Here is a 15115-nt window from a genome sequence, read left to right as displayed (position 1 = left end):
CCGATTAAATTAAAGCATTACTAGTAAACACTCAGTCGTGACATTTTTAATTACATGCCTCTTCAGCCATCATGTTGCATCAGTCCTTGTCAATTCCAGTGCGTCAAATTCGTCAGTTTTTAAGTGAGGAAAATTCCCATTGATTCCATTGGGGCTGTGCTTGCAGGGACGCCTCCGAGCCAGGGCTGCCTCAGGAACTGACACATATACCCCTTAAAAGGGCATTCCATTGCAGAGGGAGTGGAATGCAAGGCATGGGAGAAGTAATACAGGCTGTATTGCCTTTTCTTTCTAATCTCTGCCTTCATCCAATGCAGCCCACCCTGCCTCCACCCCTTCTCCTTGTGCAGATCTCAACCCATGGAGATTGGTCTCAGGAATAGGGAGAATAGTGCCACAGAGGCAACTGACACCCTCCCTTACACACCAGTGGGAGGGGGAGGGTGCTCAGATCCACACTTGCAGAGTCTCCTCCTTACATGGATCTGGGTGGGGGCAGTGACTTAGCCCTCACTTAAGTTCATAACTTCAGGATTAAGATCAGCTTTTACAGAGAGTAACACCCCTCCCTTAGTAGCTAATGGCTGCTGAGTACGTCAATGGAATGAGTACAGCTTAATATTTTTCTTTCTGCAACAAGGTTCTCCCCTTCCTTTTTGGGGGTGAGGAGAAGTCTGGTTTACTTGGGCTAGCAGAACTGAATGCCTGCGTGGAACTCTTATAAGCATGTGAGCATGAAGAAATTGTCAATATAGTAGCCGAACTTCTGCTCTGGGAATTAGAATATGTGCTAAACTCAGGAGGGTGGTATTACCAAATCCCCAATTCTGAGGGATGTCCTCCAGTTTCTCCTAAAGGAAAACTGCAAGCTGAGGAGCACCTCTGAGGAAAAACATTAAAGAACATTTTCCCCTCCACTCAGTAAAAGTATTTTTACAGAGAGCTAGGTATTTGGCTCTGACCTCCTATCATAGTTCCAGGTAGAAACTCCAGCACCTACCATTTGTGTGCAGAGACATGGGGTTAGAGGTAAAGGAATTTCTGATTGACTCTTTCCTGACATTCAGGTGACACTATCATCACACCACAATAGGGTGCTACTCTAAATAGAATCATTTGTCACTCAGGTACTGGACTTTGATACTCGTTGTGCATCTCCAAAACCAGGATTTTATCATATGATACATCAGCCCTTGGGTCAAGAAATACTGAAGTCTGTGTTAGTAATAAGTAAAGTGTATCTTAGTGTAAGCCTTATTAGCTACTTGAACTTTAAACTCTCATTCTTTTCTTTCAAGCCTTGGGCTCCAACCTTCCTCTCCATGGATGTCGATGGTCGAGTTATCAGGACTGACTCTTTCTCTAAAATTCTCTCCTCTGGGTAAGGTCTGTTTCAGACTGTTGCCTGCTGGTTAGCACAGGCTGCTGAGTCAAGAGACATGGGATTCTAGTCCTGAATTTGCACCTTCACTTTGTGACTTTAGGCAAGTTACTCAGCCTCTCTGTGCCTTGGTTTTCCCATCTATAATATGCAAATAGTGAGCTGCCCACTGTTGCAAAGTGCACTGAGATCTTCAACTGTTCACAACCTGCTCATTTCCCACTCCCTCCATGTCCTGGCAGTCACCTATTAATCATGTTTATTGCGGTAGGGCCTAGGGCCCAACTGAGAGTGGAACCCTGCTCTGCTAGGCACTGTACAAACACAGAGTCATTAATACATGGTCACCGGAGCCTACTCCCCTTCTGATGGCCACTGCAGCCTCTGTCTCCTATGACAGCCTGTCCTTACACACAACCTGCCCTCAGTTTTCCCAAACTAGAGGGCCATGATGGGGGCATTAGACGACTCCTCTCTGGTTCTTGATGTTCTCGCCTCCCTTGGCTTTCATAACACTGGCTTCTCTCCCTACCTGACCATTCCTTCAGAACTTTTTTGGCTTGTTGTCGGCCTCTCTCCTACAGTCCACAAGGAATAACAGGGCTCTTTCCCTGGGCACCTTCTCTTCTAGCTTTACACCTTTCCTTCAGCCACCATCTTTTGCTGAGGACTTGCAAGTCTGCTCTCCACGTCCTGATTTTCTGGCTCTAGTGTACATTACTTTTAATGAATCTTAGCAAGCAGCATGAATCCTCGCCTTGCAGTTAGTGAGTTGTGAGCTCTCCGTGAGAATCTAGTGAAATAAAGAAAGAAGGTAATATGATGGAAATATGGTTTCACTTTGAAAAATGACCCTACAAAAAATGATATCATGTAGCTCCATCTTTGTCATTCAGAGACATGTGTAAACTTACTCCATTTATTTTCCTCTAACTGCAAATTCGACCTGGAATCAGAGTCAAGCAGGGAGTCATTTAGTTTTTGACAATATGAATAAAGCTTCTTTTAGTGCATGAACACAAAAACAATCCTGTTCATTCTCTTCTCTTTATTTACTAGCAGTACTAAATGGAAGTAAATATAGTAAACACTGTGTTGCAAACTTCACGCGATTTGGTATTTGATAGACTCGCTCTTGTAAACTTGTGGTGATGTGAGAATCTCGGCTTGTTTTTTTTCCCTAGCCATTACGATTGCAGAAAAAAATTTAAAAATATGACCCATGTATGCCCTAAAAGCGCAGAAACTACAAGGCAAATTGAAATAACCAAAGAACATTTTTAAAAAATAATCTCATGATTATTAAGCCAGTCTCTTCCCGTTCAACTCGAATTAGCAGATGTGACTCTAAATACACACAGGGAGCAGATCCATTAAGGTTCCAGTTTTCCATAGTTGATGTTTGGACGATAGCCATATTCAAGGATTAGCGGACTGTATATTTCTGCAGTAATGTTCTTCTTCTTTTCCCCTAGGTTGAGAATAGGCTTTTTAACAGGCCCCAAACCTCTTATTGACCGAGTGATTCTGCATATACAGGTCTCAACAATGCACACCAGCACTTTCACGCAGGCAAGTGCCATCTCCGAGAATTGGGAAGGTGTTGCCGGAATTGTTTATAAAAATAAAATGGTTTCTCAAACATGGTAACTGGGAGGAGGGGCAAAAGGGCTTTTATAATCCCTAGCCATTTTTTTCAGCATGCTTTTCAGGAAAATTTATACTACAAATTTTTCCAAGGGAAGAAAGAACAACGCAAGGAGGAAGACCAAGGTTTGTCTGGAGGGTGTTCTATTAGATATGAAACAGCATGGCTCCATATACAGGACACCCTTTACTTTTATGTAATAGGTTATTGAGGCTTAACAGAGTTACAGATCAACGGGAGTTGTGTGCTCTATGGCCTCAGGCTCCTTTGAAAATCCCACCCTGAAGAGCAGCAGAATAAATGGAGAGGATTTGGAATTTTTATTTGGTGCAGTGTTTGTAGGGCAGTGTGGCGAGCTGGTGAAACCTGCTGGTGCTGTGTAAGTAGCCTGCTATCTACTTCCCCTTCCCTTCCAGACAGTGCTCAAAGGGTGAGTTAGGGTAGAATGAAATATATCCTCCTCCCTCCCCCACCTACTAGATCATCATTGACCCATTCCTGAGCCCTGCCCTCCCCGCTATCACAGTCAGCTCTGAAGTTCTGTCCAGAGCTTAAATTAGTACTCCCAACCCTCTATTCAGCTCCTCCATTTCACCATGGAGATAGAATAAAAGTGGGGAGACTAATAAAGGAAATAAACATGTATTTAATTCAAAGCTGTATATGTTTCACACCCTTTCCTTCCCAAATTCCCATATTTGTCTTCCCCTATCCATTCCTCTTTCCTTCAGACTCCCTAATATTTCCATTTCCCCATGGGACTGCTGTAGCTTCCTAATGGCCCTTTGCCTGTTTCCTGGTGGACTTTTTGTATTATCAAGAGGTTTGAAGGTGAAGGAAGAGATGGCTCCAGGAGTCCAAGGATGTGACCTCTGCCCTTGCAGGATGTTTAATATCAATATAATTTTTTAAAAGCTTTTGTTTGGTGGTTGACTATCCTGTTTAAAGAATGGGATTTACTGTGTAGGTTTTATTTCTGTAGCTTATGATTGCACAGCTTCTTCAGCAGTGGGGAGAAAAGGGTTTCCTGGAACATGTAGACAGGTAATGCACTTATATTCTATATACTATATTGTGGGGGTTTGGTTCTCTTTTAATTACTGTCATGTCTCTGAGTATAATGTTCAAGGGAATGTCACGTTGTCTGGAGGGACTCACAATCGTGAGTGCCTGCCTTAGAGCAGACTGTCAAAAACAGCACAGACACCCCAAACTAGTGGTATGTTCTATAATTAGATTTCACCAACCCAGTAGCAAATGTGAACTGGATCACTATAACATGGGGTCACAGACAGTCCCTTCGGGCTCTCTAGTCTATCTTGCCACCCAAACAAGCTGGACGTAGTGTTAAATGGTCACTGACACACACACGAACACACAAAATATTCAGGTTGCTCCCAGTCACTTACCTCAGATCAATTTGTACCTTAGATCTCACACCAAAAACAATGCCTATAGCTAAGGCTACAATTTTGTCATGGACAGGTCAGGGCAGTAAACAAAAATTCACAGAAACTGTGACCTGTCCTTGACTTTTACTAAAAACATCCCTAACAAAATGAGGTTCCAGCACACTGCCCTGCTGCATGCAGCGGCTGGGAGCTGCGGCCCCCTGCCCAGTGGCTGGGAGCTGGGGGGAGATCCCCCACCACCCTGCAGGGCTAAGAGGGAGCCTGCTGACATCAGCGGCTAAGCTGCTGCTAGGGTCCGCCCACGGAGCTGGGGGGGGGGCGGTGGGGCAGGGCCCACGGCAGTTGGGGAGTTCCAGGGTCCCCCCACTGCCCTGCAAGGCTGGGAGCTGGGGGCATCCCACCACCTGTGGCAGCTGAGAGCTGCCGGAGTCCCTCCACTGCCCGCAGCAATTGGGGAGCTTGGGGGGGGCCCTGCCAGTGGCAGCTGGTCAGTTCCGGGGGCACCCTTCCACCCAGGGCAGATGGGCTGCTGCTAGAGGATCGACTGCTACTATCGTGGCTGGGCTGCTGTGGTGCCCCAATGACACCGAGGTCTCCAGAAGTCACAGATTCTGTGACTTCTGCAACCTGCATGACATAATGGTTGCCTTACCTATAGCCAATCCTAAAGGTTCATTAACTAGGGAAAAAAAATAAGAGTTATTTACAGGTTAAAGCAAGCAAACATATACACAAATGAGTTGCCATCTATGGTTCCTCAAGATCACAGAGCTGTACTAAGAAAAGGAGTACTTGTGGCACCTTAGAGACTAACCAATTTATTTGAGCATGAGCTTTCGTGAGCCACAGCTCACTTCACAGCTGTGGCTCATGAAAGCTAATGCTCAAATAAATTGGTTAGTCTCTAAGGTGCCACAAGTACTCCTTTTCTTTTTGCGAATACAGACTAACACGGCTGTTACTCTGAGAGCTGTACTAATCTGTCAATTCAAAATGTCTTTCAGGGCAGACCCAGGGATAGCCCCAAGGGGTCTCTGCCTGAGTTTAATGTCCCTGGCCCTGTGTGTTCAAACAGCAAAGAATGAAAAATTTTCTTGTGACCCTCTTTTATCTTTTACACTTAGCCTTCCAGCCCATGAGATAGCTCCTTTGCATGTAGCAGTTCCAAGGTGTGATAGAGCCACCCCCAAATCCTTTGTATTGTGATGTTCTTTAATGGCCAGTTTAATCTTCACAGGCCTCCTGAATGGGTATGGGTATGGGGGGGATGATTCCCATGCATAGGTTCACAAGTTCAGAGCAAACATTTTCAAAATTATAAAGCAAACTTACCTATTTCCTTATAGCATAGGATATGAATATCACAACTGAGATTAATGCATGCAGCCACTTACAGACATTTCATAGAGTCTAAACACTAAATACATTCTTATAAGACTAATACCTATTTTGAACAAAACTAGCAAACAGGTAAAAGGGTTTGGTTTCCAGCTATGAGGTTGTCGGTGCTCAGCTGACACCTACAAACTTGGCAAGAGCTGGCACCTGGTTTACCAGCATCACAGGGAACTGGAACAATATTAGGATCTGTTACCTGAAGGTCTCACAGCACTGGGCAGCATAACATAATCTGCACAGTTCTGTAATAGGCATATGACAGTTATATAAAGTTATTTATACCTAACCATTTGTGGATTTAGCTCAGATGGGAGGTAGGGCGATCTTTCTCTATATCTATACAAAATTTTGAATTGTTGGTCTCCAGGGTAGTGGAGTTCTACAAGACCCAGCAAGATGCAATGCTTGCTGCAGCAGACAAGTGGTTAAAAGGTTAGTGAATGCAAACACAGTTTATATTTTCAAGCTGGTTTTTCTGACTTCTGTTAATCAACTCCATTTTCAAGAACAATCACTAAGGTATATCTGCAGTATTAAGTGATAAATAGGCAACATGGACAATTCAAAAGTGTTCTTGGTGTTTTTTTCCCCTTTTGTTTGAACATTGAATATCCAAACCTAAGATTATCTGATTCTCCTATTTTCTAAACTATTTGAAATGAGAGAGTGCTCAGAGGAAAGCCTCCCCAGGTTGCTGTGGCAAGTAGCCGTGCAAACAACACATATGTCAGTGCAGTATGTTCAGTACGCTTTTATTTACAGTACCTCTTTCTATGTAAAAAGCTGTACCTTAGTGACAAACATTTTAAAAAAATTTGCACAAATAGTACGTGATGAGCTCTCAGGGTTGTAACAGATTGTGATAGTTAATCACAGTGCAAAGGAGTAACATGATTCTCATAGACTTTAAGGTCAGAACGGTGATCATCTAGACCTCCTACGCATTGTAGGCCACAGAACCTCACCCATACGCTCCTCAGATAGACCCATGACCAAGTTACTGAAGTCCTCAAATCATGGTTTAAAAACTTCAAGTTACAGAGAATCCACCATTTACTCTAGTTTAAACCTGCAAGTGATCTGTGCCCCAGGCTGCAGAGGAAGGCAAAAAAACTCCAGGGTCTCAGCCAATCTGACCTGGGGGAAAATTCCTTCCCAACTCCAAATATGGTGATCAGTTAGACCCTGAGCATGTGGGAAAGACCCACCAGGAAGATACCTGGGAAAGAATTCTCTGTGGTAACTCAGAGCCCTCCCCATCTAGTGTCCCATCTTCAGCAGTTGGGGATTTTTGCTACTTGCAGTCACTCCCTCCATCTATCAGGCTCGGTCTTGAAGCCAGTTAGGCTTGAAATTAGACAAAAGTTTCTAACCATCAGAGGAGTGAAGTTTTGGAACAGCCTTCCAAGGGGAGCAGTGAGGGCAAAAAACCTGACCTTGTTGGTGGCCGCTTTATAGCCATTTGTTCTTGTGTCCACACTGGCACTGAACTTAACTCCTATCCCTCCCTGGTATTTATCCCTCTGATGTATTTAGAGAGAGATACAATAACACAGTCAATATCAGTACCTCAGTCCTGATATTCAGAGCCCAGCATGGCATTGGCCATAGCTATCTAAGAGATTGCTTCTCCCTTCACAACCAAGATCTCCAGCAGCAGCTTTGTTCCACTGGAACCATGAACCTGTCAGCCAGCAGGGACTTGTGAGAGCAGGAGCTGAAACTTTCACAGGAGCTGGACCTAACCCATCTATCTGTGGTATTTATATGGCCCCTATTATTATAGTATCTGAGAGCTTCACCCATCTTTACCCTCCCCTGTGAGGTAAGGAAGCATTATTATCCCGCTTTTACAGGATGGGGAACTGAGGCTCAGAGAGACTTGGGAGAGTCTACACTGCAATAAATAAATAATAGGTTATTAACTTGACTTAAAATACCCATGAAAACACAGCAGTTTGGCTTTTAGCTCAGATTAACAGATCAAGCTAAAGCCTATAGGGAAGCCTGGGATTGAAAAAAAAAACTGCTAACCTGAGTTAAAAGCCAAATTGATGTGTCTTCCTTGCTGCTTTAAGCCAAGTTAAGAATACATCTTTTACTGCAGTGTAGATGTAACCTAGGTGACTTGCCCAAGGGAACACAGGAAGCCTGTTTTAGGCCATGTCTACATTACCACTTACGTTGGCAAAATTCATGTTGCTCAGGGGTGTGAAAACAAACACCCCCTTGAGTGACATAAGTTTCACCAGCATAAGTGGTAGTGTGCACAGCTACCACTGCTCATTGGAGGTGGTTTAATGATGTCGATGGGAGAGCTCTCTCCCGTTGGCATAGAGCAGCTACACGAGAGATCTTACAGCAACACAGCTGCATCAGGAGAGCTGTGCCTCTGTAAGGTCTCTAGCGTAGACATGGGTCTCCCAGCCAAGTCCCAAGCTAACACCCTGAGTACTGGAACATCCCTCTTCTCGGCCCATGGAACTCACTCCCCCAGGAGCGAAGAGTGACAATGGGCCTCACTGCACTCGGAACCAAATGCAACCCCTTTTAGTTGACCAACTCTTCTCACAGTTTAGTCATAGAGGGAAGTGAGGGCAAGAGAAAAGGAGAAAACTAAACAAAAAAAACCTTTTGCAATTCTGCTACCTTTCAAGTTGCTACTGTACGTGGAAAGGAAAGAGAATTTTGTTAGTTTTCATTGTTAATTTTGGGAGCTGCTCTGATACATGGTGATGAGGGCTGTTGGAGTGTCTAATGGAAAAAGACCTTCACCTATCCAGCCAAACTAAAGAAGAAAAATAAATCTGGTAAAGCCATTTAGCAGAAAAGGCTAAAGCCATGAAAATCTTCCTCTGGCTGAAGTAACTGGCTTCTTATTTTATGAAGATTGACATAACTAGCAAGTTGAGGCTTTGGAGTATTCTGTGAGAGGTCTTTATTCTATAGAGTAGTTTATAATTAAGTTGCTGGTAATGATCAAATGTACCTAATAGGAACAGGGGCAAATGGCAAGTGAAACAAACAACCCAGTATATTCATACAATGTACACATTATAAAACTGGAGCCAAAAAAACCAGGAGTGTTTGGATTATTGTCCAGCCAAAAACTGATCAATGATTGCCTCGAGGTACAAGGGAACGCGTACAGTAACACTGCCTACTAAAGCAGTAAGATTCCTTTCTGTGCTCTTCCTAGCCTTCGATCCCTTCTTTTCTTATGTAGAAAAACATAACATTTTAAATAAAAATGAAACAAATATTCTTTCTCTAACCATGTCTATATTATGCAACACATTAAGATTGCATTTATGGTAATTATGGTACTAAAGGAGCTGGCATTTAAAAAGGATGTTTTATTACAGCACAATGTGTTTAGCTGCTTTTTCAGAAATCAGCCTACCATTGTACCTGTAGTGCACCTGTTGGGCTGTCTGTAATCCAACTGTGAGAGAACCCAGAGCATCCATTTTCAAAAATACCATAAAACAAAGTGGTGTCAACATTACTGAATTACATCTGTATTGATTTTGTCAGGCCGGACCTTAAATTCTGCAGGTGAAATCTTGGCTCCATTGACGTCAATGGCAAAACTCCCACTGACTTCATTGGTGGCAGGATTTTACCCTATCTTTGTGTCTTTGGTGTACCTATTGCAGAAAGGACAGAGCGTATCTTTAAGTTTTCTGTTTTCTCTCTCCAGGTCTGGCAGACTGGCATGCTCCTGCTGCTGGCATGTTTCTATGGATTAAAATTAAGGGAGTTTCTGACACACAACAGCTGATCATGGAAAAAGCTTTGCAGAAAGAAGTATGAAAAATGTCTGCTGATCTTAAAATGTAGTGGGAGGGAAGGGTTAAATAAACTACTATTTGAGTGCAACTCCAACTGTGCCTTCATTAGGACTGCAGATTTTGAACAGGCATATAGTAACATATTCAGATAACTCTCCTTACTAATGAAATATCTGCATGGTTAATCTACATCTTTAATATGTTTGTTTAATTCTGCCCCAAAACAGATACAGAGAGAGCTAGCCTAACTATCCATTGTTTCCATTTTAATAAGAGAAAATTGATTGTGGTTTATTCAACAATTTGTACAGACAAGTGTTACGCAAAGACATCAGCTATCAGTCAGAAAGGAACCTAGAGATTTACTTCTCTGATACTTATAAAACACGAGAATGATAAGATAGAACCTGCCTTAAATTACAAATAACTAGGTTCTGTCTTTTTGTTGTGAAATATCTGATTCCAGTTTTTGTAGTCTGCCTTCCTTTTTTGGAAGGAAGGAATGGATTAAGCCTCTTTGTGAGACCATTATTCATCAATGAGCTATTTAATTTTTATTTTTAAATTAAGAAGAAATTTGTAACTAAGTGGCTAATTATTTCTTTTAGGTGTTACTGGTTCCTGGGGGAGCATTTAACATTGATAGCTCCGTTCCTAGTTCTTATGTCAGAGCTTCTTTCTCTCTGTCTTCTCCAGCCCAAATGGATCAGGTGAGTGCAGTACGATTTGCTGTACATTCCTGAAAAGACTACTCCTCATGTAGTAATTGTTGTTTTGCTCCCTTACTTTTTCCCTACAAGTGTTAACCAGCTCTCTGGATTGTATAGTTATCTCCCTCTCTTCCATTTCCAGTAGGCTTTTGTTTGGGTAAGTACTGTTTGAGCAGTACTTCTGAAACTCCCTTACCTGTTCCTTGCACATATTCTTATCTAGAAGAATAGTAGTGTGCTGAATCTTTAGTGTCTCTTAAGATGCACCTACCTTCTTCAATTTCATTTATTCCCATCAGATCTCACTCGCTGATCCAGCAGTCACTAAAGTCAGTGCAAGTGTAGCAACTCATTTAGTGTGAGCAGGAGCAACCACCTGTCTTATTTCCCAAAGTTTTCCATCCTCAAATCTAATTCGCTTTACTCCACTGTTTTCTGTGTACTGATTCCTTATTAAACAAGCTCAGGATGACCAGTATCAGGCCTCCCCATTATTCTCACATTCACTTTCTCCTGAGTAGTCAGTTGCACATTGGAGGTGGTCTCTCCTGCAGTACAGTCTCTCTATACTTCACGATTTCGGAACTAATCTATGTTATTTAAGAACATCTTGGATATAATGGTTGTATTTGTGATTGAGCACACATCATTGTATAGAGGGAGCGGGGAGCAATTAGCTGCCCAGAGTATAGCATTCCATTGTTTCAATGCCTTGGGAATTTTCCTATGTCTTTGGTCTTACTTTATTTCAGTCGTTAAGGTGTGTAGCTGATGTCTAGTTATGCTTCTCCTTTGTTGGTCACCCCTTTCATCATTACCTAAAGAATTTCACAATCATATTGTCTCTAGTCAAATTGCATCTTGCTGGGATTGCACATGACTTTGATTTATAACACCTCTCTTCCTCCTTTTCTCTCTCCTGTATGAGATTGTACCCCTCTGTATTACTGTTGCAGTTATGAGAATCCTTCTGCTAGGGTCCATTAATGCCCACTAGATTATAGATGCCGTGTTGTGACATAACAGTACTCTTGTCGATTAATATATTTGTCCTGTTTCAAAAAAACTCCATCTTTTCTTCTAATTTTTTATGTTGAAAGAACATGCCAGATTATTTAAGTGGAAGCTCTCCCCACTTTCTTGAACATTTAACGCACTATTAATATCAAACTGAATAGGGAATCTGAAGCTTTACAATAAAGTACTAAAACTTTACACAGCTGGGTTCACCTGTGGTTAAAACAGTTTCAGAAATTCTACTTAAGATTTAGCATATTGCCTGCTTATCTAATGCTGCGATGTGAACATTAACCATCTTGCTTTCATTGTAGGCTTTTCAGAGGCTGGCTGAGCTTATAAAAGAAGCTGTCTGAAGAGAGCAAATGAAAACCATCCAGCAAATTAAAAGTCTCCTTCAAAAAATCTGCACCTTTATTAAAAGATGATTTTATAATGACATTTAAGGAGCAAGCATGGATAGAAGATCACCAAAAGACCTCAGAACCTGCCTTTTGATAGGGAGTGCAGAAAATTATAGTTTAATTAGAAATGATTTCATTCAACCTATTAACTCCTTTTTATGACAGGCAATATCATATAAAAAGACTATTATTCCAAATTATAATGCAGCGATAGTATATGCTTATGTGCATAATAGCAATAATGTAGTTGAAGTAAGAAGAGAATTCCATTATAAATCACTTTTCATTTTCCTATAACTTCCTCAAAATTGTGCTGAATCTTCTCACACCAGATCTTTTCCAAAAGTGAATTTTAAAAGAAGGTTTGAACAAAATCTATTCAGTCATTTTGAATTATTGGCAGAGGGAATACCTTTTCTACTTAGCAAATAAAAGCAACTTTTGAAATAACTTAGGGATGAACTACAGAACTTTTGACATGGCATGAGACATGAGTGACATATGCCATCCTTGCTAAATTTGGCTGGGAAAGGACTTTGAATTAAAGTAGTTAAGTTTTAAAAATGGTATACTTGGTACAGTAAATTATCTTCTTACTTCAACTACACTATTGCTATTGCGCACATAACCATATACCATACATATGCTATTTTTAGGTGCACACTTCAAACTGGGAAAACTGTATTGATCAGGAAGTGTTTCACTGGAATTGCTCAGGACCCTCTTAACCCAACCCTTCCTAAACCCTAAAATCACATTGCACTAGCAAATTATGTTTTAATTTTTTGCACTTCCTTTTGTCTCTCTATGTGGATTCTGGCTATAAAAGTGTGAAGATCAAAGTATGAAACTTAACTAATGTTTGGTCAGAGTAAATTGACTTAGGCACTTTTGAAAACTTAAACCTGAGCAAATGCAATTAGACTCTGGTTACAAATAAAAGGAAATTAGTTTGCACTTTTTGCCTTGGGACACTTTAATTTGATCTGAACCACCTGAGTAATGTTTTTGCCAACATAAGTGGTAGTGTAGACATGGCTTTAGACTGTAAGCTCTTTGGGGCAGGGGCTGTGTCAAGGCTGATTCCCCACTCTGGCACTTCAAGTGCAGAAGGTAGGGGCCTGCAAGGATTTTAAAATTTATACTGGCCACTCCAGGCTTGTATTAAACTCCCAAGGTTACAGCTTCTCTCTAACCTTGGATGGGTAGATACTGCCACCACCTAAGTGCAGAAAACCCTTTTGGACCCAGGAAGAAGCACTTGGGATACCCTTAAGCCCTTTCACCCCCCGTCCAGGGAAGAGCTGAGAAAGAAAACAAAGGAAATCAGTTGTAGCCACCAGCTAATTAAACAACATGTGCACAAACCTCTTAGAACACCAAAAATCCAATCCTGTTCTTAAAAAAGGTAAATTTTATTAAAAACAAAAAGAAAGAAAAAAGAAACTAGGCTTTTGCTAGATTTAAAAAACCTACCTACAAAAATTAAACATCAAGAATAACCTCCTTGAGGTCCAGTTTAAAGGTTACAAGCAAACAAAAGCATTTGGGCTTAGCACAGAGCAGTCCACAAGCCTTACAAAATAAAAGAAATAAACCTAATCACGTCTTTCTAGACATTTCTGATCTACTTACATATCTGGGTTTAAATAAGTAGTTCTAGACATGATCTGATGATTTTCATATCTGGCCTTTAGCTTCTCACAGCATAACTGCTCCCTGTTCCCCTCTTTCCAGGAGAACACCACACACACAGACAAAGGGAAGTCTTTTCCCAATTTTAGAAAGTTCTAGCCCTTCCATTGGCTCTTTTTGTCAGGTGTCCACTCCTTTCCTTTTATCTATGGGCTTGTTAACCCTTTGTTCTGTCTGTTATTACTTGAAACCACAGAAATCCTACTTCTTATACTTAATAAAATCACTTTCGTTTATTAACAAGCCCAGAGTAAGTGATTAATATCTGGGGGAGCAAACAGCTGTGCATATTTCTCTATCGGTGATACAGAGGGTGAACAATTTACGAATTTACCCTGTATAAGTTTTATACAGAGTAAAACAGATTTATTTGGGGTTTGGATCCCACTGGGAACTGGGTGTCTGAGTGCTGGAGAGGTAACCTGCTGAGCTGTTTTTGGTTAAAGTCTGCAGCTTTGGGGGCATGGCCCAGACCCTGGGTCTGTGCTGCAGCAGGCTAGCCTGTCTGGGTCAACGAGACAGGGTTCTGGAGTCCCAAGCTGGCAGGGAAAATGGGCTCAGAGGCAATTTCAGCACGTTAGGTGACAGTCCCAAGGGGATCTCTGTGACCAAACCCGTCACAATGGCCCTAAATTTGAAATCAGTCCAGCATTACAGCACATGTCTAAATGATCAGGTCTGATAGAATCATTCACTATGTCTGACTGAGTTTTGTATCTTGCATGTTTTCTTTCTTCAGCAGCTAAGACTTTTGTGCGGTAACATCCTCAGTGTCCTCTGGGACCAGTGAGGTATTTATTATTCCAGAAGCCCTGAAAGAAATTCTTTACAGGTGCAAATCAGAAAGTGTTTCGTTTCTGCTCAGTTTGAAGCACAAGGGGTAAAAATGGAGTGCTTTGACAACTGAATAATAACTATGCTAAAGACTGACGGTCACGTAGCATCTTTTATCTAAAGATTAGACATTTTAAAAGCTGACTTATAGGATGCAGAGCTATAGAGCTCTCTCTTTGTAGCGTATTGACATTCTTGGTGTATAATGTTAAATTTGCTAATCTATCAACCACTGATAAACAATTATCTGGCTTATTTTTCAGCCAATATCGAATTAAAAATCATTGATATTGGCTTGCCACTCACTTTCCTTTGGAAGATCCCTTCCAGTGACAGGCTTTTGGCGTTCTGTAGAAGTGATCATTGTCATGTAGTATCTGTTGTTTCTTCAGCTGATGAAAGTAGACTAGTGATGTTTTTTTGGTACCAAATTGGCACATTGCTAAGTTACTCTTTACTTTTTAAGCCATTGGCACCAACATTTCTTTCACTGGATGTTGATGGGCGAGTCCATGTCTAATACTCTCTCCTGGGTAAGGTCAGCTTAAGAATGCTGTATAAGGAACACTGTAGCATGCAAAGCTGTACCTGCTGTGGGGTTCTGTATATTCTCCTCTCCATTGGTGCAAGTAAATCTTATTAGCACTAGGTCAATACACACTGGTGAACAGATATCCTGGCAATTAAGAGACCCTGTTGTGGTGCTTTAACTCTCTGGAAACTAACTAATTTCCAAATGGATGTCAGATGGGAACTGGCTGATTTCAAAGGTTAGGAGGTGGTTACTATACCAGGGAGATCTTAGGGTTTCTGGTCTCTGAG

General features: G+C 41.6%; 1 protein-coding gene across 4 annotated transcripts in view; it reads left to right on the top strand.

Moving 5' to 3' along the window:
- LOC144264106 (kynurenine/alpha-aminoadipate aminotransferase, mitochondrial-like) overlaps window positions 1-13180 on the top strand; it is a 39365-nt gene extending 26185 nt beyond the window's left edge. For all 4 annotated transcript variants that reach the window (XM_077815462.1, XM_077815464.1, XM_077815461.1 and 1 more), the window contains 7 exons: window positions 1299-1381; window positions 2857-2953; window positions 4012-4073; window positions 6207-6271; window positions 9543-9649; window positions 10242-10343; window positions 11675-13180. In XM_077815462.1, coding sequence (XP_077671588.1) covers window positions 1299-1381; window positions 2857-2953; window positions 4012-4073; window positions 6207-6271; window positions 9543-9649; window positions 10242-10343; window positions 11675-11716 — 558 coding nt within the window. In that variant the 3' untranslated portion in view covers window positions 11717-13180. The remainder of the gene's footprint in view (window positions 1-1298; window positions 1382-2856; window positions 2954-4011; window positions 4074-6206; window positions 6272-9542; window positions 9650-10241; window positions 10344-11674) is intronic.
- The last annotated feature ends 1935 nt before the right edge of the window (window positions 13181-15115 follow it).

The sequence above is a fragment of the Eretmochelys imbricata genome, chromosome 4 (assembly GCF_965152235.1).
Source record: "Eretmochelys imbricata isolate rEreImb1 chromosome 4, rEreImb1.hap1, whole genome shotgun sequence".
Lineage (NCBI taxonomy): Eukaryota > Metazoa > Chordata > Testudines > Cheloniidae > Eretmochelys > Eretmochelys imbricata.
Note: the sequence above shows the minus strand (reverse complement) of the source record. Positions and strands in the feature narration are given on the sequence as shown.